At 40.9% G+C, this 20,790-nt stretch overlaps 12 protein-coding genes and 2 non-coding genes across 14 annotated transcripts; 7 read left to right on the forward strand and 7 right to left on the reverse strand.

Annotated features, from left to right (window-relative positions):
- The first annotated feature begins 949 nt into the window (after nucleotides 1-949).
- On the forward strand, nucleotides 950-1,053 carry SJAG_16307. The gene has a single exon. It is a non-coding gene; the product is annotated as a tRNA-Leu (tRNA).
- An 842-nt stretch (nucleotides 1,054-1,895) lies between these two features.
- SJAG_16308 lies at nucleotides 1,896-1,988 on the reverse strand. The gene has a single exon. It is a non-coding gene; the product is annotated as a tRNA-Ser (tRNA).
- Nucleotides 1,989-2,889: 901 nt separating this feature from the next.
- On the forward strand, nucleotides 2,890-4,474 carry SJAG_01637 (ubiquitin-protein ligase E3). The gene is made up of 4 exons (XM_002172850.2): nucleotides 2,890-3,183; nucleotides 3,238-3,365; nucleotides 3,435-3,837; nucleotides 3,889-4,474. Exons 1-4 carry the CDS (start codon nucleotides 3,078-3,080, stop codon nucleotides 4,386-4,388), a joined length of 1,137 nt encoding a protein of 378 aa, XP_002172886.1. The 5' UTR covers nucleotides 2,890-3,077; the 3' UTR covers nucleotides 4,389-4,474.
- Nucleotides 4,475-4,643: 169 nt separating this feature from the next.
- Nucleotides 4,644-5,820, forward strand: SJAG_01638 (tRNA acetyltransferase; the record flags this gene model as incomplete). The annotated part of the gene is made up of 6 exons (XM_002172851.2): nucleotides 4,644-4,694; nucleotides 4,760-4,870; nucleotides 4,924-5,107; nucleotides 5,149-5,354; nucleotides 5,403-5,546; nucleotides 5,596-5,820. 6 exons carry the CDS (start codon nucleotides 4,644-4,646, stop codon nucleotides 5,818-5,820), a joined length of 921 nt encoding a protein of 306 aa, XP_002172887.2.
- Nucleotides 5,817-6,326, reverse strand: SJAG_05241 (DUF1690 family protein; the record flags this gene model as incomplete). Its single annotated transcript, XM_002172852.1, has 1 exon — nucleotides 5,817-6,326. One exon carries the CDS (start codon nucleotides 6,324-6,326, stop codon nucleotides 5,817-5,819), a length of 510 nt encoding a protein of 169 aa, XP_002172888.1.
- Nucleotides 6,327-6,444: 118 nt separating this feature from the next.
- SJAG_01639 (magnesium ion transporter Mrs2) lies at nucleotides 6,445-8,621 on the reverse strand. The gene has a single exon (XM_002172853.2). It carries the CDS (start codon nucleotides 8,154-8,156, stop codon nucleotides 6,876-6,878), a length of 1,281 nt encoding a protein of 426 aa, XP_002172889.1. The 5' UTR covers nucleotides 8,157-8,621; the 3' UTR covers nucleotides 6,445-6,875.
- Nucleotides 8,588-10,635, reverse strand: SJAG_01640 (TIM22 inner membrane protein import complex subunit Tim22). The gene has a single exon (XM_002172854.2). It carries the CDS (start codon nucleotides 9,454-9,456, stop codon nucleotides 8,932-8,934), a length of 525 nt encoding a protein of 174 aa, XP_002172890.1. The 5' UTR covers nucleotides 9,457-10,635; the 3' UTR covers nucleotides 8,588-8,931.
- On the forward strand, nucleotides 9,981-10,678 carry SJAG_01641 (nascent polypeptide-associated complex alpha subunit Egd2; the record flags this gene model as incomplete). The annotated part of the gene is made up of 2 exons (XM_002172855.2): nucleotides 9,981-10,127; nucleotides 10,184-10,678. 2 exons carry the CDS (start codon nucleotides 9,981-9,983, stop codon nucleotides 10,538-10,540), a joined length of 504 nt encoding a protein of 167 aa, XP_002172891.1. The 3' UTR covers nucleotides 10,541-10,678.
- On the reverse strand, nucleotides 10,569-11,793 carry SJAG_01642 (COPII-coated vesicle component Hrf1). The gene has a single exon (XM_002172856.2). It carries the CDS (start codon nucleotides 11,756-11,758, stop codon nucleotides 10,880-10,882), a length of 879 nt encoding a protein of 292 aa, XP_002172892.1. The 5' UTR covers nucleotides 11,759-11,793; the 3' UTR covers nucleotides 10,569-10,879.
- Nucleotides 11,794-11,847: 54 nt separating this feature from the next.
- SJAG_01644 (ATP-dependent DNA helicase Chl1) lies at nucleotides 11,848-16,265 on the reverse strand. Its single transcript, XM_002172858.2, has 3 exons — nucleotides 14,906-16,265; nucleotides 14,675-14,867; nucleotides 11,848-14,619 (listed from the first exon to the last, which is right to left on the reverse strand). Exons 1-3 carry the CDS (start codon nucleotides 15,605-15,607, stop codon nucleotides 12,935-12,937), a joined length of 2,580 nt encoding a protein of 859 aa, XP_002172894.2. The 5' UTR covers nucleotides 15,608-16,265; the 3' UTR covers nucleotides 11,848-12,934.
- Nucleotides 11,957-12,907, forward strand: SJAG_01643 (translation initiation factor eIF1A). The gene has a single exon (XM_002172857.2). The coding sequence runs from the start codon at nucleotides 11,970-11,972 to the stop codon at nucleotides 12,384-12,386; it is 417 nt and encodes a 138-aa protein (XP_002172893.1). The 5' UTR covers nucleotides 11,957-11,969; the 3' UTR covers nucleotides 12,387-12,907.
- SJAG_01645 (GARP complex subunit Vps51) lies at nucleotides 15,976-16,708 on the forward strand (the record flags this gene model as incomplete). Its single annotated transcript, XM_002172859.1, has 3 exons — nucleotides 15,976-16,225; nucleotides 16,455-16,540; nucleotides 16,589-16,708. The coding sequence occupies 3 exons, from the start codon at nucleotides 15,976-15,978 to the stop codon at nucleotides 16,706-16,708; spliced, it is 456 nt and encodes a 151-aa protein (XP_002172895.1).
- Nucleotides 16,709-16,883: 175 nt separating this feature from the next.
- On the forward strand, nucleotides 16,884-19,301 carry SJAG_01646 (trehalose-phosphate synthase Tps2; the record flags this gene model as incomplete). Its single annotated transcript, XM_002172860.1, has 1 exon — nucleotides 16,884-19,301. The coding sequence occupies one exon, from the start codon at nucleotides 16,884-16,886 to the stop codon at nucleotides 19,299-19,301; it is 2,418 nt and encodes an 805-aa protein (XP_002172896.1).
- SJAG_01647 (sulfhydryl oxidase) lies at nucleotides 18,377-20,529 on the reverse strand. The gene has a single exon (XM_002172861.2). It carries the CDS (start codon nucleotides 20,065-20,067, stop codon nucleotides 19,489-19,491), a length of 579 nt encoding a protein of 192 aa, XP_002172897.1. The 5' UTR covers nucleotides 20,068-20,529; the 3' UTR covers nucleotides 18,377-19,488.
- Nucleotides 20,530-20,790: the final 261 nt, after the last annotated feature.

The following is a 20,790-nucleotide window of genomic DNA, read 5'->3' on the forward strand; positions in this document are numbered from 1 at the left end:
ACGATCAATGTACCAAAACGAAATACTAGTGTAATAAAACACAAGTCAATAACAGTGGACTCATGACTAATTGACTACTCTTACAAATGACTCGTATATTCCTCCTTTAGCTAAATGATATGGTACTTTCTTCTCGTTCTTCTCGTCTTTTTTATGAATGTACGAAATGAGTTCTGAAATGGTTGCGATGTTACATTTTCGCCTTTACAATCAAATTTATACGTCATTTGCATATGTTAATTCTTGCCTTGCTTCTTATAGTATCTCATGACGTCTCTTTTTCTTCCAAGTTTTGCATAACATAATCTAGTAAAGCCAATGTGCAACGATTATTGCATGTCAATTACCAGAGACTGGTTGTTGAAATCAATCTTCTAAAACTAGACTAAATACTAATGATATAGCTTCACGTTAAGTATACACTCTACGGGAAGTTAAGTGTGAAGGTTCAAAAACTTGCCTGTAGTTTAAACTTGCAAAGGCAGTACACAAATCCCAGAGTGTGAGGGCTCAATGACATTAGAACTAGTACATTCGTAGCTGAAAAGAAACCTAGCTCAATTACTATCAAACAACATTATTATAAAAAAAAATCAATGATGACTGTCCGACCAGTACTTTGTTATTTGCTACTTTTCAGCTTCAAGTGAACGTTATGTAATTAATTTGCTGTGACACAAATGTGTTTGTATAATCTCATCCTTATCGTCAATGACCGTAATCACTTAGAATTACAAGAATAACTAACTGTATGCACCAAGCGAAATCTGGATTTACACGATTTGTCAATACTAGTAGGTAGTGAGGCTTGAATCTTACTTAAATGTCTTCACACAGTTTGGGGATGTCACTTTGGTTGGTATTACAGCTCTCAGTATCGAAGACAGAGGCTTACTGACACACAGCATTCAATTGTAGAATGTCGCCTGAACCACACTGAGCATCCGAAGCAGCGATGCCCGAGTGGTCTAAGGGGGCAGATTTAAGTTGACTGAACGGTCGATGGAAACTCTGCTGTTGATAAACGCGCGAGTTCGAACCTCGCTCGCTGCATTATTCTCGTTTTTGTTGCTGCTTTCAGTTTCTTTGCTTTTTCTTTCGTCGCTTAGGGAATTGTCGTGTCTCGCTAAATTAGGTTTCCAACTAAATGACTACGAGTAAAGTATTTTAGTCTTTCTTAAACAGACACACTAGTTTTATCAAACAATAGCAAGCAGTAATGACAAGTTCCGTGGTATTGACTGCCTATTGTAGCAATTACGCTATGAACTATCTTATATTACAAGTTCTCTAAATTTTAACGTTGTGATATCTCAACTCGTTGAGAAAAAAGAAATGAATGCAAGGAACATGTTTAGGCCGCTAGTTTAGTTCAAAACCTAGGACATCCGAGGTCCCATTTTTCATGTTTAATCAAAATAGAAATATCGTACATTAGGTTCGCTAGATACAAACCTTAAAACACTACCAACAGAAATCTAAAAAAAAAGGTTAAATTGCTGAACAAAATTTTGGCGAACGGTCAGTACTAACTTGAAATGGTATTTGTAATAGTTTTTAGGCTTTAAAATGTATTGGTGACTGTAATAACTATAAACAATTGGATTCTATTTCTCGCTTAATCGCATGGCCGAAACCTTATATTGGAATCGCGAAAACCCAAATCTTAAAAAATCCATAAAATGAAAAGTAAAATACTAACTGAATTCTGGTTAGCTTCATGAGTAAATGTAATAGTTAGTTTAATACAGTATTATTTTCTGCTGCTCAATTCACCAACTTTCCCGATTGTGTCTTAAGCGAGGGTTTAGATCATTTCACTAAAACTAGACAAAATAAACGCTGTTGTGTTTCGCTTTTAAAAAAGACGAAAAAGCTGCGCAACAAAAGAGCTTCGTCACCAGCAGGACTTGAACCTGCGCGGGCATAGCCCATTAGATACCTGAACGAATTCAAGTCTAACTCCTTAACCGCTCGGACATAGTGACTCTCGTTGAAATTTGGTGGGATTTGACATTAATAACTTTGGTTTAAGAGATTAGTTCGTAATTGGTGATGAAACCGCTCACACAACCCTGTTAACAAGGCCACTTAAATAAACCTTGAATTGCATAATGCGAAATTAGGAAAAGTAATGAGCTAATTGTTCAACGGCTTTTTAGCAACTGAACTAATAAGCATTTATATTATTATTTAATTGATCGTATCTTACTAATTGTAGTTGCCTATTAACGAATCACAAGATTCCAATAAAGCAGAAGTTCCAGTATTCGCAATTAATGGAACTGTTTAGAGAGAAACACTCTGATCAATGTTTCTCTTTTGTTCAATCAGACAGAAGTTTGCCGTTGGTTTGGCTGCTTGGTTGCCAAGACTTCAAAAGTACATGGAGTTCATGGCATATGCTCGATGGCTCCATGACACAGTACTAGATTTGTGCATTTGCGAACTTCTCAATGCAAAGTCTAAAGTCAAAACTGTTCATTTGTATAATTAGAACATTTTTAATTATTATCAGCAATTGGTTCTGAATCGCGGTTCTATCATTCTGTATCGTGTCACTTATTAAAGTATATATGGGGGACAACGTTGCTGTTAACTAATTAATACGTTTTGTTCATTTGACTGAAAAAGTAACAGTTGGCTTGCAAAATAATAGAATTATGAATATCAAGCACAATGCAATACAAATAATGTAACTGTTTATTAAGGGTATGCCCATGATCTTCTAATACTATTTCAACGAATTTGAACAAACACTGTAAGTAGATATATCCACGACTTCTTTATGAAATAATGCCCATTTTTGTCAACGCTTGGTAATTCCGTTATGGAGAGTGTAGCTAGTTATTTCATCTTCCAACATACACTCACATTGTCCATTCATCTTTTGCTGCTCCTAATAGCTCATTTTACCCATATTTTCCTCATATCGGAAACAAACCACACGCTGTTCGTTTGCCTCTCCAATTACCTCAACTTCCTTCTCAACGGAGTAAAATCTTCGTTCACTGAGGTTTAAGTACAAAAACTTGTCGTCTTATTGTATCGTTACTTATTAGAGCTCGTTTTTCACAATGAGCTTCTATCTAAATGAAGAACAAACAATTTCTGGTAAATGTTTGGATGTTCTTGATAAATTGGAAACACTCATTCAGGGTACACGTACCTGTTTAAATAATGGTTCGAAAAAGGCATAAGACAAATCTATTTCATTACTAATTGTGTTCTTAATAGATCCCAGCAATTCTCGAACACTGCTTCAATCATGTACTGAAAAAGTAACAGAGCTACAAACATCTATGGAGCAGATTGAGAAGAAATACAACTCAAAACTGAATAAGCTCTCTAAGGAGTTTGAGAAGGTACAGATGCTCGCGTTTTAGAAGTTTTTGCTAAACCGGATTTTTTCATGCTTGTATTAACAATTACAGAAATGCCCTAATGCTTTGGACAAGGTAATTGAAACGAATGGTGTCCATGTTTATTTACCTATGCTTCTTGCTGATCATTACGTTCGGATTGGAGATATGGAATTGGCCAAAGCGGTCAAAGGTGTAAATTTTAACGACTGGGATGATTATCAGTCTGCGGAATACTCCGAGGCTTGTAAACTTTTAAACCTTATTATGGAACGCTTTAGTCTATTTGATCTGAAACCTGCTATTGAGTGGGCCAAAGATAACCATGATATCCTTATGGAAAGGGGAAGCAATTTGACACTTTTATTACACAAGTTTGAGTGTCTTCATATCCTCATGGAAACAAGGGATCCTGTTCGATGCATGCAGTACTGTCGTAAAAATCTGACCAACTTACAGGGAGCAGACTTGTCAGGTAAGACACAATTAAACGTCTAAAAATATGTACTAACACTTATACTATTAGAGTTACAAAGCCTATTTATGTCTTTTCTGCTCGTTCCAAAAAGTCCCAACGTATCTGACGACATGTCATCACTTCAGGAGTATATAGGCGAACTGGATTGGGACAGATTAAAAGATACATTTACTTCTGAATACTGTAAGATAAATGGTCTCCCAGTGGAGTCACCGCTACAAACTGTACTCGACGTTGGCACTTTCGCATTGACAGCATACATTAAGTTTTCTAAAATATCGTCGAAAAACTTTCAGCCTTTGAACGATGGTTTAACGATGCCTATGGACATCGACCTTCCAGAAAAGTACCGCTATCACAGCTTATTCATTTGTCCCGTTAGTAAACAGCAATCTACGGCTGACAATCCACCTATGTTGCTTGCTTGTGGTCATGCCATATCAAAGAACAGTATGTTACACTTGACTCAAAATAGTCATCGCAAGTGTAAATGCCCCTACTGTCCAATAGAGACGAATCCTTCAGATGCAATGCAACTATATTTTTGAAGAAGTTTTGTATTTTTCCCCTAGTGTTGCAGTGTTATTTTACGGTTAATGATAGCTTTATGAGATTTATGATTCACGTTCAACAATTTTGTATTGGCTTTATTTTGCATTCACCAATACATGTGTGAGAGCAGTTATATTGAAAAACTTTTATTACCTGTTGCTTTGTAAATAGGCTATAATTTAATAGTTTAATTCAAGTAATTTTTTTTAACACGGCAGGTCCTCATTCTCTGTGCATTTTACAGTATCGACATGCAAAAACGTACCAAAGACAGCTCAGACGGAAGAAAACTCAACAAACGCGTAAGCAATGAATACACAAAGTTCATTTGAGTTCTTTTGTCTGTAATTTGCTTACAATTAAATAGTTCAAATATCAGCGTCATGGCATTGAGAGAAATGAAACCGGCATCTTGGTGACAGCTCCGCGTGGAAAGGAAAGAGCATGCATTAATGAAATTATGGATGTTTTAGAGCAGGTAAGCCCGTTTATGTCTTTCACTAATGGATTTCCAAATACTAATCGTTATAGACTGTAAATACCTTGTGGCCAAATGCATTCGAAGCCGCCGCTTCCAATTCTCAGGACGGAGAAGATCAGAATGAAGTAGAAGAAGATTTGGAGAAGGCAATTGCCCGCGAACTTGATGACATGAAGAAAAAACCTACTGAAAAAAAAGAACTACTTACTCCTATCATGCTAGATATTCAATGTGGTAAGAGTATGAAATTACTCACATCCGCTAACCTGTCTAAGTGTTCTTCGTGAAAACCAGGGCCCCCATTGATCCAGTTAAGCTGGTCGAAAGTATTTGTGAGCAAGGAAAGCATAAGAAAATGACACGGTTCACCCAGCGTTTAACTCCTATTACGAAAACGACTGGCGCTACTTTTGAGGACTTAGAGTCGTTAGCTGAAACAATTCTCGCACCGCATTTTTCGGGCGAAGAGAATGCCGGAAAGGTTTGATTATCGTGAGCGTTGTTGACAGTATAAAACTAACGGAAGCAGAAATTTGCCATTCAAGCTGATTATCGGAACCACAATACGCTCCCAAAAGTTGATGTTATTCGTTCCGTTGCAAAAGCTGTTGGTCCCGGCCATCACGTTGACCTAAAAAATTATGATACCTTAATTTTGGTGCAAGTGGTAAAGGTATGTTTTTACAACAAGTCAAGTAATCATGCTAATGGGAATCATGTAGAACATTATTGGAATGAGTGTTGTACAAAAGTATAGAGAGCTCAAGCGGTTTAACTTGAATGAGCTGTACCAGATTGCGGACACCGAAGGAAACGCACAAGAGAAAAGTACAGCAAGCAAATCAGTAGAGGACAACACAGATGCTAAAAAGGATGAACCAGAGAAGAAAACTGAAGAGACCGTCGATGTTCAGAAAACAACCGAAACGGAAACTCTCTCTGCCTAATGGTGACACTCATGACATACTTGGGGATTAAGTGAATTAATTTGTATCTGAGACACCAAGTTTGTAAGATCCTTCACAATTGGTCTACACAATAAGCTTTTCTCGGTGTTCTCGTTTAAACACAAGAGCAGTTGACTGCGGATTTCTGACAACTTTTTCGCATGTTCTTCATCAAGTATTGGTTTCGATTGTAATTCTTTTTGCAAATTGTCTCGCATTTTATCAATCTCCGAGTTTAGTGTTGGCGAATCCTTGAAATCTGGTATTTTTTGTTGCATTTTTTCACCCTTTTCCTGTTCGACCCTTTGCATCTCATGCAGAACTTTGGCCTGCCGTTCCTGCAGAGTAATAAGTTCTTGTTTTACGCGTTTTTGAACATAAGCTTCAACATCCAGATTTCGGGTTGTATCGGTTTCCGTTGTGTTTTGAATATGGTTTATAAATTGTTCAGAAAATTCAGTAGGAATACGAAGCACAAATTCTGGCCTTGAATTCGTTGCTCCCATGTCTGTAAACTAGATAGATTGAGTAAGACTGTGTGAAATTCCTATTTTGTTTGAAAATTGTTTTGTTTATTTTAACTTGAGCGGTTTGGGTGCAGAGGTTGACATGACGTAGAAAAGCATATAAAACAGAAAAATGTGATATTCTGAACATTTAAGCTCCTCTGTATAACAGAATACAGAATGAACAAAATGGCTATCATATTTATTAATTTATTAAAAAAAGACCTTGGTCATTAAATTTGATGGGGAAAAAAAATACTGCACGGAAAGGTACATCAATTAGTACTAGCAATAAGTAATGAGTAGAAACTAATAATCCAACATAACAAGCGCGAATCCAAAAAAAAAGAGGAATTTAAACGAAAATAAAAAACGAAACAATCATAAAAGGGAGAGAAATTAAAGAAACCCGAAACTATAAATACCAACAAACCTTATAGACAAATTTGTAAATGAAAAGAAAGAGCAATTGGGAGTATACAATTGAGTAAACATGAAGATGTTTATCGGCACGTCTTTTTTTTTTTTTTGGTAAGCATCCTAAACAGATCACCTCAAGGAGTCGTTATTATACGGAAAGTTACACTCTTCACGAGACAGTGGTTTTCGATAAAACTGCATTTGCACTTTGTTTAGTTTGCGAATCCTGTGAACACCGAAAATGCCCGTAAAAATAGCCATACTGCAAATCGCAACAGAAGAAATCACAAAAGCGCAGGGAGATTCTTCATAACCATTTACGAGATTCATACCGAATAAACCTGCGAAGACAGCTGCCAAACCTGTACTCATGGTGAGCACGGACAACTTTAGATCGTAGATCATTAACGCATTTCGATTCGCATCCAGGACGATGTTACACACCTCCTCGGTATGTTTTATACTGCTGCTCAAACTATCAGCTCGTTGAACAATTTCCTCCACTTGCTTATAGTAAGTTTCCAACAGTAGCTCAACCTCTTCATGCTTGTGCATGGGCCTTGATTTCCCGTTTTTTAATTTTTCAGTCAGATACATTCCCGCTAAGTCTTCATCCTGTTCCAAAGTCTCATCCAATGTGTTGCGAATCATCGTCGCGCGTTTTTTAAATTCAGACAAGCGTTTGGAATATCGTAAAAGAGCTCGAAGACGATCATGCCTGATGTCTAACTCAAAATCCGAGAGCAGATTCGAAACAAGTGTTTGTAAAGTCATCATTTCGGTGTCTAAGGTTGCGACGACACTCACAAGAATAGCTTCCAAAGCTCTCATTTCATATGGTAAAGACCCAAAATCACTAGAACTTTTTCTCAACCGACCCTCGAGCTCATAAATAAAGCGCGAATGCATTTGTGTGCTTGTACTTCCATACACATCAAAAAGCAAAACCGTGTCGGCTTTAATAATTGCTCGTACGTGTAACAGGTTTATAAGGATACAGCTTGAACGTACCAATATTACTGGTACAATGGAAGAGACACCTGTATCTAATTTTCTGAGATCACGAGGAAGAAGACTATGCTGACGGCACAAATCCATTTTTTTAAAATCAGCAGACACAACGCTCACATTTCCTTTGCTGTCAAACTGCGTACAGTTAACAAGTAATCGATTTTTCTTATGACTTGAATGCAAAGGTTGATTAATTGGCGCATTTAAGGAAACCTCTGTTGAATCACGTCTTGGTTCATTTGGTTGAAAAACACGCTGAGGCGGAGCATGATTCAACAACGAACGGATTTGTTTAATTCTTGTCCGAGTACTTGATTTTAAAGGTTGCAGTGCTCGTAATGAAAAGAACGACCTTTTTGCTAATTTTGAGAACGCGCTAACTCCGAGACACCGAAACATAATTATAATGAGCAAGTGAGGGATCCTTACCACTCGTGATGCGAGCTTTCAGCTAGTGTTGTAACGAAATGACTGAGTACTTCAGATATTGGACCTGAAAGAAAACGGATGTTTAAACAATAATCTAAAGGGAAACTGATGATAATAAGAGAAAAATGAAAGAAATTATGATGACTCCGAGAGACTTTCAATTCTCTTTTTTTTTTTAGGAAGTCGAATAGTTCGAGTCAAAACAGCGGCATATCCAAATCCGAGTTACTAACTTAATGGTCGAACAAAAGCAGTCCTATAAAATCGTCACTCTAGGAATAGCATATTTCTGGAATCAACCCCAGTGCTATCTTTCTTCTTTTGTATTTTAAGAGTCGCTCGTTAAAAGGTACGTGGAGACTGTGCAGAAAAAAACATGAAAACTATATATTACAACTCCTGTGAATTTGACTGGCGATATTTAAGTAATGTTTGTATAATTAAGCTAAATCACATTGCTTTCAAGCAACTTAAGAATTAGTTCGAGTTTTCATAATATTGTAGAGCCAGATTCACGTAAACGAACTATGTATACTTCGTTCGCATCTGGATACACAAATAAAACAAAAACAATGTTGCTTTTGTCCATACATTATTGCCTTAATAACAATTACTCTATTACAGACTAATCCAAACCTTGAATTTCAAAAAAAGAAAAAAAAAAAAAAAAGATTAATTACCCAATGAAGATCATTCCAAAAGTACATGAAAACACTTAAACAGGCGCTTAGAAGCGCTTGTGCCTTTACTCGCCCCAATGCATATATTTTTCAATAACAAAAGAGAAAGCAGCAAAACCAAGACCTCCTGTGAATGCAGCTTTTGGACCAGCACGCATGGCAAGTGCGCCACCTGTGACAAAACCCGCTCCAATGGCATTGTACATGTCCGTTTTAGCTCGATAAGATTCAAAACAACACTCAGCTCCCGAGTAGACCAGACCAACGAGACCAAAATTTTTACCCGTTGAAATGGATCTCCGAGTCATGTCCTTGAATTGAATACGGATCTGCTCCTTGAATGCTTTCTGGTAAATTTCATGTGATGTAGACTGAATATCCAAAGACGACATGAATAATCCAAATATGCCACCTAGACCAAAACCCATTACACCCGACATGGCACTCTTAAAGACACAGCTTTCCGTCATCCGACCGATGACTCTGACAATTTTTGCTTGTTGAATCGCAGCCTTTTCTTCGTCTGTCAAAGAAGCAGCATTCGGCTGAGGTTGATTAAGCCCATTGGGCATTAAGCCAGGAAGGGACATTTTTTGACAGACTTTTTCTTTCTGTGCTTAAAGACGGAATTCAATACCGGGTTTTAAAAAGAAATCAAAGTAGCAGGTACAGAATAAGTTTTTTTGCCCTAAACTTCCCAGAATAAGTTTAGCTCACACTTGAGCTATGACTGAATAGTATAGAGGGGCACAGAAAGAATGTGAAGAACAAGTAAGTACAAACCTGCAGGTGTACGTTTTGCTGTTTTGCTTTTACATCAAAAGTTTTCATCCATCACACACCATCAAATCCGGGTTCAGATAGAAAAACAGTTTTTCTGAAATCATCAAACAACAAAGCAAAAAGAAGAGCACAAATAAGAAAAACGCCAAAGAACACTACGTAGGAAGAAGCAGCGCTCTACAACGCTTAGTTCTGACACAATTGCTCATTTCATTCCTTACTGCTTTGCAGAGTGCTATGTCATAGCTGAGAAAAACAGTCACAGTGTAAAAGGCGAAACAAACGCGACACAGAGGCCTCAACCTTCCCCAAAAAACAACACCTGGTCAACATGTCTGCTGAATCCGCACAAGTTTCTGAGCTCCCCGCCGGTACCACTACCGTTGTTCGCGCCGAGAAGGCCCAAAAGCTTATCTCCAAGCTTAACCTCAAGCGCGTCGAGGGCATCACTCGTGTTGTCATGCGTCGTCCCAAGAACGTAAGTTGACGAATAGTAGCCTAGGAAGAAGGAACGTCGTACTAACAATGGTTTAGATCTTGCTTGTTGTCAACGACCCCATCGTTTACAAGAGCAGCAACAATGCTTACATTGTTCTTGGCCAAGTTACCGTTGAGGACATGAACGCTCAAGCCCGCGCCTTTGCTGCTGCCCAAAACGCTGCTAAGGACGGCGATGAGACTGAGGAGTCCAAGGCTGAGGAGACTGCTGAGGCTCCCGCTGCCGAGGAGAAGGCCGACGAGCCTGAGGAGGCTGTTGACGAGACTGGTGTCGACCCCAAGGACATTGACTTGGTCATGGCTCAAGCTAACGTCTCTCGTGCCAATGCCGTGAAGGCTTTGAAGGAGAACGACAGCGATGTTGTCAACGCTATCATGTCCTTGACCATGTAAGTAGAGTAATTTTTAATATTACGAATTGCATGCACCCATCAATCGGGTTCTCTCGATCGTTAATCATCCCAAACGTGTCGTCCTTATGTTGTTGCTCTTGTCGTCAGTGCAGTAGGGTGGAAGGGGAAGTGATCTGAGTTCCTTTACAGTGAATCCGTGTAGTATATATAGCAAGGAGACTGGTGAGCTTCTCAATAAATGTCCTTATTGAAAGCATATCGGGAACCCTTTTCAGAGAAAAATTGTACAGCAAAACAGTTGGCGTCACCGGTCCTTTAACCAACTGCCACAGTGAGTTTTCATGATTCTTTCTTTTCTTGCATGTTGGGATTGCTGCAATTACAGCAAGAAGAACATATACACAACTTGTAAAGCAGCTATAGAGAACAAAAAATATATGCGCCGAGTACGTTGATGAGAGGTAATGGTGGCATTGATAGCCATTGTAGACTCAGGGAGAACAGCATATTTGAGAGAACGCAGGAGGAAGAAAGCGGTCGACAAGTATGTGTATACAAATACGCTTACCGTCAGCCAAGTTGACCCAGCTAGCCGTGCAAACGTTGTGAGAATGAGGCCAACAAACTTGTAGCCATTGTAAGCAACCATATCTAGTACCTGGCTTTGACTCGAAATATTTAGCAAATAACAACCCAGCCGAGTAGCGAGAAACTCGAAAAGAACGATACCAAACGACTTGCTAGCCCGAATTCCAAACAGCTCTGGATGAAAATTACCCCGAATACCATTTAGGGCACATGTAAGGAGAATGTGAGTAGTAAATGCCATCAAAGGAATGTACATGTCTGGGGCGTTCACATCCTCGCTCGGTGGACAGTAACCTTCAGAGCTTCCACTAACCTCGGAGCGTCTCAGCACTCTGGCCCATGATCTGCGTCTCCAGGGGAAGAGAATGAGCATGAGCTTTTTTACGACGTACGAATTCGAAACGTCAAAGTAGTAATGCAAACTAGAGAACGAGAACCATCTGCCAAAATTCTTTTCCACATACTCCTGACCAGTGGTAACGGCCGTTCGACCCATTTGAAGGCCCATTTGAGCAGCTGCTGAATTGCTGAAAAAGCTCTGGCCCATCGTTGGAGGAAATCCAGCTTTCGCCCCTCCAACCGGCTGATTGTTAACAAAATGCTCATTTACCTGCATATTCATCATTGGAACAGCATGGGTTGGTTGAGGATGGTACAATTTCGGTGGCATTTGGCTCTGGCTGAGTATGGACGGGCGAGCGACGCGTCATGACCATAAGCTCTCAAGCAACATTACAGTCATAAATACCAAATATTCATACACAAGCACAGTGTATACATTCATAAATACTATGTTTTCTAAACTCTGATGTATAAAGATGAAGAAGTAGCTAGGCGATAAATTTAATATCTCAGTACTCTTGAACCTGCCCAAAACCAACATGCCAAAGAACAAGGGAAAAGGTGGTAAAAATCGTCGTCGTGGAAAGAACGAGAACGAGAATGAGAAGCGTGAATTGACTTACGCTGAGGAGGGTCAAATCTATGCCCAAGTTACCAAGATGCTTGGTAACGGTCGTGTTGAGGCTGCCTGTTTCGATGGTGTCAAGCGTTTAGGTCACATCCGCGGTAAACTGAGAAAAAAGGTTTGGATTAACCAAGGTGATATTATTCTTCTGTCTCTGCGTGAGTATCAAGACGAGAAGGGTGATGTTATTCTCAAGTACACCGCAGACGAGGCTCGTACTCTCAAGAACCAAGGTGAGCTTCCCGAGACCGCCAAGATCAACGAAACCGACACTTTTGGCGTTGAAGGCGATGAGGATCTTGACTTCGAGTTCGACGTCGATGCCATTTAAAACAAAAGTGCAATCGGGTTTTTTTTGCATGCTGGAATTCTTGTTTCTGTATATGTAAGCAACAATAGAGATTTCTTGTTCGGCTAGATTGCGCATGGACGCAAGCTGCAGGACATGCTTCTTCTATCTTTGCACAAACACCACCCTGTTATTCATAGAGCATGTTGCTTTCTCGCATGTTCAGAGGCTTTCATTGAATTAATGTGCTTTCTTCTGCGTGTGGTCTCAGGGGACGACGGTTTCTGTGTGCAAGCTGTACTGCGTACGCACGCTCTGCCTTTAGGACTGTTTCGGTCTTTTTCCTTAATGGCATGCGTTTCATCGGACCATAATGTCCGCTCCTATCCGAGAGTTTTGGTCAAGGAAGATTTGGGCCGCTCGTTTGTTGCGAAAGTTTTGGAAAAAAGTGAATGAACTAATTGATTTGGGTACGGAGAGTGATGTATGAGGGTTAGGTGTGGTACTTTGTTAAGGTAAACCGGTTTGAGGGGAGTGATGGGAGGAGGTCTCGAAACGGTTTTTGTGCCTTGTCGACCAGCGACATAAGGCTAATTTGTCTTCTTGCCTCGGAAGAATTGGGCAATCTGCCTCATCGCGACTCCAAAGGATTGTGCATGAGTGATATTGTTTGCAAGCCATTTGGGCAGTTTGGCTTGCGTGGAAGGTTTGTTGTACCTTTCATCAAGCAGTAAAATACAGGCGTAGTCGTCCTTATGTCGAATGGCTCTGCCGATACTTTGGTTAGCCGCTCGCATGCATGTGTTCTCGGCAAACTCATAATCCAGGTCGATGCCCTTCTCGGTTTTAGAAGACATTTTCTCTTTCACAAAAGACATCTTTGCTTGCCAACGAACATCCTGAGCATTGGGAAATGGCATGCCGACAACAGCTACACATCGCCCTAGTCGATCGGAAAAGTTTATGCCTTCGGAGAGTCGTCCATTAATGACACTTAGAAGAAGGCCACCTTTCCCAGCAGTGACAGATGCACAGTAGTCTTCAAAAACGCTTTTTTTACTTCCGTCGCCCGCTAAAGCCTCGCGCTCTTTATCTTCATAGAATATAGGCTTGCGTTTGCATAAGCGCAACCACAGATCAGACTTTTTCCAGCAGCTAATTGCCTCTGACAAATGTCGAAAGCTGCAAAAGAACACGACAACTCCGTCGGGGATTACTGCAGTAAGGTTCAACATAGTGCGACCTAAATCTTGAAGTGCATTCACATCGCCGCGATTTTTGTATGTGAAACGAAACGGTGTCCCGCCAGTGCCTTTTGACAATACCACAGTACATATGTTTGATTCGGGAACAATGTGACCGCATGAAAACTGCTTTACTCGGTCTAAAAATGAAGGAAATAGAAGCTGTGCAATTTCATCCATCGGAGACATTGTACCTCCTGCCAGTATTACAGAGCGCGCTTGCTCAGCCAAAGCAGCAATTTCATGCGACGGGTCGAGCAGCGCATACTCCAACACAGCTTTAGAATTATGACCTTGTACAGTTTCTTCCACCGACTCCATCCGGTAAAACAACCTGCCTTCGGGAGAAGGGTTGGCAATGGCAGTTAAAAATGTTGCAAGCTTCATTATTACTGGTGTACCTGTTGGAACTGCATGCCTACTATGATCGGCATCCTCAGCTTCCAAAGTATTTTTCACATGAAACGTATTTGCTTTACGAGCAATTTTGGACGCAGAGATATATTGTGTTAGGCGATGCAGGTTTATTTGGTCAGTACCATGAGCAATGAATAACGTTGCTGGGTCAATTGTACATGCTTCCTGTCCCGCAAGTCTTTCGAAAACATGAAGCAGTTCATCCACAATACGCAACAGCTGCTGAATGTGCATGCGATTAGGACCAGACAAACGCTTGGCGAAACGTTGCAGATAGCATTGCAGCTGCTTTTGACATAGCAACACTTCTGTTTGACTTACGGAGGCCGAAAGAATGGAACATATACTATCAATAACATTGTGTGCTTCATCCAGGATGCAAACGTTATCACGCAAAGAAATGCCAAGCGAATCGCGTGTAGACTGCTGCAATAACATGGCATAAGGGACAGCCACGATATGTGCTGGAGCAATGGCTTCGCGAATGCCGTAATACGGGCATGTCTGTGTCTGTTCACCCAATGTAATCATGTCTTCCATGTCCATCACTTCCGCCAGCACGGCATCGCGAAAGTCGTCAATGGGAGTTGTTGCCTGTAGAAATGGACAATTGCCTGAACTGTTAGTATGCTATGAGGAAGAATAACGAGCGGAGCGCCATAAATATACCTTGAATTTCAATGCACTTTTCATTTATCAATGCTGCGGAGCCGAGCCGTTTCACATTTTCGTTGATACATAAATTTTTTCGTGAAGCCAAAGAGATTGCACGAACAGGTGTCGTAAACGTAGTCATATCTAGTTTCCGCACCTCATCAAGGAATTGCTGAAGCTGTGAATGTGTTCGGGATGCAAAGTAAATCTATGGTTAGCATCAAGTTGGCTGATGAACTTGCATACCTTTTGCACTTGAGGAAGCGTACCGTCTGAAGGTTGCAGCAAACGAAGTAAACGGCTAACATCTTCGGTAAACATGTTTCCATCAGCAAAAGTGTCATCTTGCACTAAAAGGTCTTCCTCCAACGATGCTGATGATCGTTCTAACCCTGAGTCTTTTACAGAATTCTCCGTAGGACCTGGTCCTCTGCGGAAACGCTTCCTTCGAGAAAGCGATTGTTTCATACAACGTTCCTTCCGAATAGCCTCTAAACGAGTTTCAAGTTCTGCATGAGCTTGTTCCACTGTTTCTTTTTGTAAGCCGGCACCTTGGGAAATGACCCAGTCCGGCAAGCCATCGTCATCAGCATGAGTGTCTCCATGCTTCTTATCACTAACAGCAGTAGTCCCTGTTTGCAATTCTGTCTCTCCTTGTGAACACAGACCCATGCTTCCACGTTCATCTAGCCAAGTCAATGCTCCACACAACAAACTCAGACTCTTTCCTGTACCGGTTGGCGACTCAAAGATACCTATATTACCATTCTCGATAACGTCAAACAGCGTTTTCATAAAATCCAATTGGATGCTGTACGGAATGTATGGATGGTGGAATTTTTTTAAAGCATTTTGCTTACGAACAATGAGAGATTCATCTGAAGAAGCCAGAGGATGCAAGTCATTCGAGTCATTATCACTAACATTTTCCAAACTTCGTTTCGTCATTAAACAATCAAAAAATTAAAGAGGAAAAATTCCGATAGAAATAGCAGAAGAAACGGAAGAACAAAACCAAGGGACGAGGTCTGTATAGCCGTTACAGTTTTGTGCAAATGTCTCCGAAGCCAAAAGTTTTGCTTACTCGAAGAATAGTGAGAATTTGTGATACGTAAGGAAGCATAAGGCAGCGTAGTGTACTATTAAAAACTTTTGCGAAGAGCACTTCACTACTTTAAAATACGTTAAAGCTCGTAAAAGTACGTTAAGGTGCGTAATACCTCGGTAAACCGATGCACCTCATGTAGTACGGTAGAGGTTGTTCGCTCCATTAAACTGAGACAGCGATTCTCTTCCTGTCTAGTCCCCGCCCGAGTATGTCGAACGCGAGACGAAAAGCGTTACGGGACTTTTATCGTCTCCCGCCATTGGAAGAAAGACAGGACGAATCTTCGCGATCCTCGTCTTCTCATCCAGAGGATTCAAGTGCTGATACCGCCGAAACCGATCTGAGCCAATTTACCGAATTTAGCAACACAGAATTCGATGCTGAAGCTTACGTGAAAAAAATTGCCGAGACTGCCAGTCCTAAAGAGCTTTTCGATACGGAACGCTCTCTGTCTTCAGGTACGTACCAGAATGATTTAGTGAAATCCACTGGAGAGTGCACTATTTGCGATTAATGATGGGATTTACTGAAGTTGAAAACACGTTATACAAAATAACGCGTTCTTAATTATCGGTATTTTACATAACACAGTTTCTCGTTATCGGTGTTCTGGTTAATGCATTGCGCTGTAACGCATTATAAGCAACAAACACGTACAAAGCGATTGTACTAACAACAACCTGCTAGCAATTCGTCAGCTTTCTGGTGATCATAAGTCTTTGGTTTATAATCATTACACACATTTACTTCGTGCCAGTCGTGCAATTGAGCAGGTTCGTCCTATTTTGCGGTTTCTAGTCTTAAAATTTTGACTAACAAAGGGGCCTCGGCCTTTTAAACAGTTGTGCTCTGAAGTATCTGATTTACTACCTGAAGACAAGGACCCAGGGTCCTCGGGATCAGTCTCTGTGAAAGAGAAGGAATCGTCACAAAGTTTGTAGTATACCCGGTAGACGGTCTGAGCATCCGTTTCAAAAACTCTTGCAGTTGAGATTTGCTGTTGCAAGAGGTCAACATTTCCATTAGCTACTGTATAATAGGTCCTTGTAAGACTTGTGACTGGTACTGTTGTTTCTTTAGAAGATTTGCTTGTTTTGTGTCTTTTTGTCAACAACCATGTATAAACGGGTAATTGTCGCGACACGGAATTTCGAGTGCAAAGCTACGTTTAGTGCGGAGTCTCGAGGTTGGAGCTTGGAAAAACGCAGTAGTATGACTGCTTTGTATTCTGCTATTGAAGACCTCTGTCACTCGGAAACTGTACAAACGATACTTGTCGCTATGCCCGGTGCTATTCGTGTCGAACAGTCAAATGCATCGTTACTCGACGATGTACCCATCTACAGCGATTTATCTACGCCAAAGCCCCTTGATCCTGCAGCTGATGTTTTAAACGAGACAGATCAGGCTAACTATTTTCACAATCTTCAAAATTATTACCAAGAGCGCAATACAAATGCATCGTTGGAACCGGTTTGGCCCACGGCACCGTCGTGTTCGAGCTTGTCCGACAACCGCTGGATGGCTTACGCTGATAATATATTATGGGAAGTCCTGCATTATCGTTTGCCCATGGTGAACGGACCAGATGAGCACAAGTGGTGGAGAGCTTACAGAAAGATATCCCAGCTGTATGCAGACAAGATTGTTTCACTCTACAAGGAGGGTGATCTTGTCCTCATCAACGACTTTTACTTATTTCTCGTTCCGAAACTCGTCCGCACTAAACTTCCTAATGCCCACATCGGATTCTTTCTTCACGTTCCCTTCTGTACATCAGAGATCTTTCGTTCGTTGCCTCATAGAAGTGATGTTCTAAATGGAGTGTTAGCATCTAATGTGATTGCTTTTCAGACTGAATCCTCTGCTCGACATTTTATCAGCACTTGCCTAAACGTTCTTGGTCTGGAGACGACGGCAACGAGTGTCGACACTACGGAAGGTTCACGCGTCGCCATCGTGCATATGCCTGTCGGTATCAATGTTAGTCGCATGCGTGCTTTGTGCCAGACAGAATCCGTTCAATCCAAAATTTCCCAGCTTCGTGGCATATATGGCGACGAAGTTCGTTTACTCGTTGGTCGTGACCGACTTGATCGTGTGTGCGGCGTACTGCACAAACTTCGTGCGTTTCGTGAACTTCTCCGTCGCTATCCTGAATGGAGAAATCGCGTCGTGCTTGTTGAAATTACAAGCATTCCTAAAAATGGCGACGTTGGCGACATGAACGTAAAAGTCGAGGACCTGATAACGACTATAAATGGTGAATTTGGTTCACTCTACTTTTCTCCTGTTCATCACTTTCACCAATTGATTAAACAGGACGAATATGCCGCCATTTTGAGCACCGCAGATGTTGCATGTGTCTCTTCTATCCGAGATAGCATGAACACAATGGCATTGGAGTATGTTGCTTGTCAAAAAGAAAACAAAGGCACGCTCATTTTGAGTGAGTTTTCTGGTACGTCTGAAGTGTTATCTTCGGCATTGCTCGTCAATCCGTACGACTATGCGGGTTTCGCAAAGCAAATGCACTGCGCCCTTAGCATGTCTGAGCAGGAACGTGAACAGAGATACGCTTCACTATGGCAACAAGTCAGCACAAACACTTCCTCAGCATGGATAACGAATCTTATAGAAACTATTGGCAACCAAATCGTCGCCATGGATATTCACATAACTACACCTGCTCTTCAAACCTCACAGGTTCTCCCGCTTTACAGGAAAGCTAACAAACGGCTATTTCTACTTGATTACGATGGTACTCTTATCGCAAACACAAAGAATGTGCGCACACCTATTCCAACGGACAAGTTGTTGCGAACGTTAAAGCGTCTCGCAGCTAATCCCCGGAATATAGTCTGGGTACTGTCAGGACGGTCAAAGAAGTTCCTTGACGAATGGATGGGTGACATCTCTGAGCTGGGTTTATTGGCTGAACATGGAAGTTATGTACGTCCACCCCAGAGTTCTAAATGGCAAGATTTGACAGGTGATATGGATTTGTCATGGAAGGACAGTGTCCGCAATGTTTTGCAATACTTTACGGAGCGGACACAGGGATCCTCACTGGATGAAAAAAAGGCCTCACTGTTGTGGAATTTTGCAAACGCAAACACAAGCTATGGAAAGTTTCAGGCCCTTGAGTGTCAAACCAATTTGGAAGGTTTTCTCAGCAACAATCAGAACACTGAAGTCGTATCAAGCAAATACTCACTTGAGGTTCATCCCTCCATGCTTAATAAAGGTTCTGTTATTCAACGTATTTTGAATTGCTCGCCTAAAGATCTTCAATTCGTGTTCTGTGCAGGCGACGACAAGTCGGATGAAAACATGTTTGAAGCTATTCGTGATCGTTACCGGAATCGTCAGCAGAACAGCAAGAAACAAGATACCGAAGCTACCGCCACCAATCCTGCTTCCGTTTCAACTTTCTGTATCAGAATTGGTTACACGGACAAGCCAACGTTGGCCGACTATCATTTGCCCTCTGCTATGGATTTATTGCAAGCGCTAAAAGAACTATCTGGTTAATATGGCGGCAATTTGCGATCTTTCCTACTCAGCTATGTTACTTTTACCCCTCCTATGCTAAAGTAACGGTGAGCATTTCATGGATTTCTTAAAAATTTCTGTACATACGAATAAATTTTTCTGCTGTGATTTACCACTTGTTGTTATTTTTTTGGTCTGCTTTTCGTGAACCGGACAAACGAATGACCTAGTCAGCTAGCTTGGAAGCCTTTTCAGCCCAAATGTTACAATCAACGGCGGGCTTCCCCATGCGAACGTTTACATCGTTATGAGCTTCACATACCCAATGTGTTAGTTCCCTGCGACTGCCGACACGTGGTTCGTTTCCATCCTTGGCAATCCAAAGTCGCAAGTCTTCGGCACATGACCAGCATGGATAGAACCGAGAGAACGAGTGTAAAAAGTTGTACATCTCGGCTTGTTGTGCTGCTGATGGATTATGAGGATACGTCGCTGCCATAGCATGCAAAAATGTCCAAGTTGCCCGTCCCAGCTCTGCAACGTTAGGAAGCTGAGGAACAATTTTTGAAGAGTTGGTTATAACAGGAGGTTGCTGAATACGCTGTGAGTTTTCATTTGTGCTTGCAGCGGATTGTTTCTGTTGATGCGATCCGTTAGCTGCATTTGACGAAGTTGGAGATGTCATTTCGGCGGCCTGGTTTTGGAAAGCCGAGAAAATATTGCATGTTTTACATGGTTTACCGTTTTCATCGTACACGATTCCGGTTTCCTTGTCCCGATACCTTTTTTTTCTGAACCCAAACATTTTTATAATAATAGAAGTTGAATAAAAAGAACGTTAATTCTTAAAGAAATTTCTTGGTATGAATTTCTTTTCTTCTTCTAATGCGTGTATTGATCGTTTTCGTTGCTCTAGAAAACCTTCTCAACACCACCTCCAAAAGCAATGCCCAAATTCGACGGTGAGCAGAAAATCACACTGGATAAATTATACAACGGCAGTTAAAATTAGAGTGGGCAACGCGACGATGACTAAGCGAAATTACCAACCACAAAAAGAAATCAAAAAAATCCAATGAAATATAGATCGAGGGAGACCAACAATTACATTGTTGAACAATCGAATAGAATGATGGCAATCACGAAAATCTATACAAATACAGCATGAGGTTACGCGACTGTTCCTATGAGTTAATTCGCAAGCCCTCGCTAATGGGAGAAGGCCCTGTTATTTATGTTCGCAGTGAAATGAGTTAAGGTTATTTTCCTTTGTCCGAAACCCTGATTTGCGCGTATTTATAGAAACAAAGCTTAATTACAGGAAAGTGGAACGCTGTACTGACCAAAACTTCCTCATTGACGTCAAGATTCACTTGATATGTTTTATTTTGCAGACGCAATACAACCTCATGCGGGTTGTTAACCAATTATTGCCTTTGAACAAGAATTCTTGCTTCCGAAAGCATAGGAGTCCAGAAACCTAAATTCACATTTTCTGACGTCATTTGGATCACTTAAATAAAGGCCA

The sequence above is a fragment of the Schizosaccharomyces japonicus genome (genome assembly GCF_000149845.2).
Source record: "Schizosaccharomyces japonicus yFS275 unplaced genomic scaffold supercont5.3, whole genome shotgun sequence".
Classification (NCBI taxonomy): Eukaryota; Fungi; Ascomycota; class Schizosaccharomycetes; order Schizosaccharomycetales; family Schizosaccharomycetaceae; genus Schizosaccharomyces; species Schizosaccharomyces japonicus.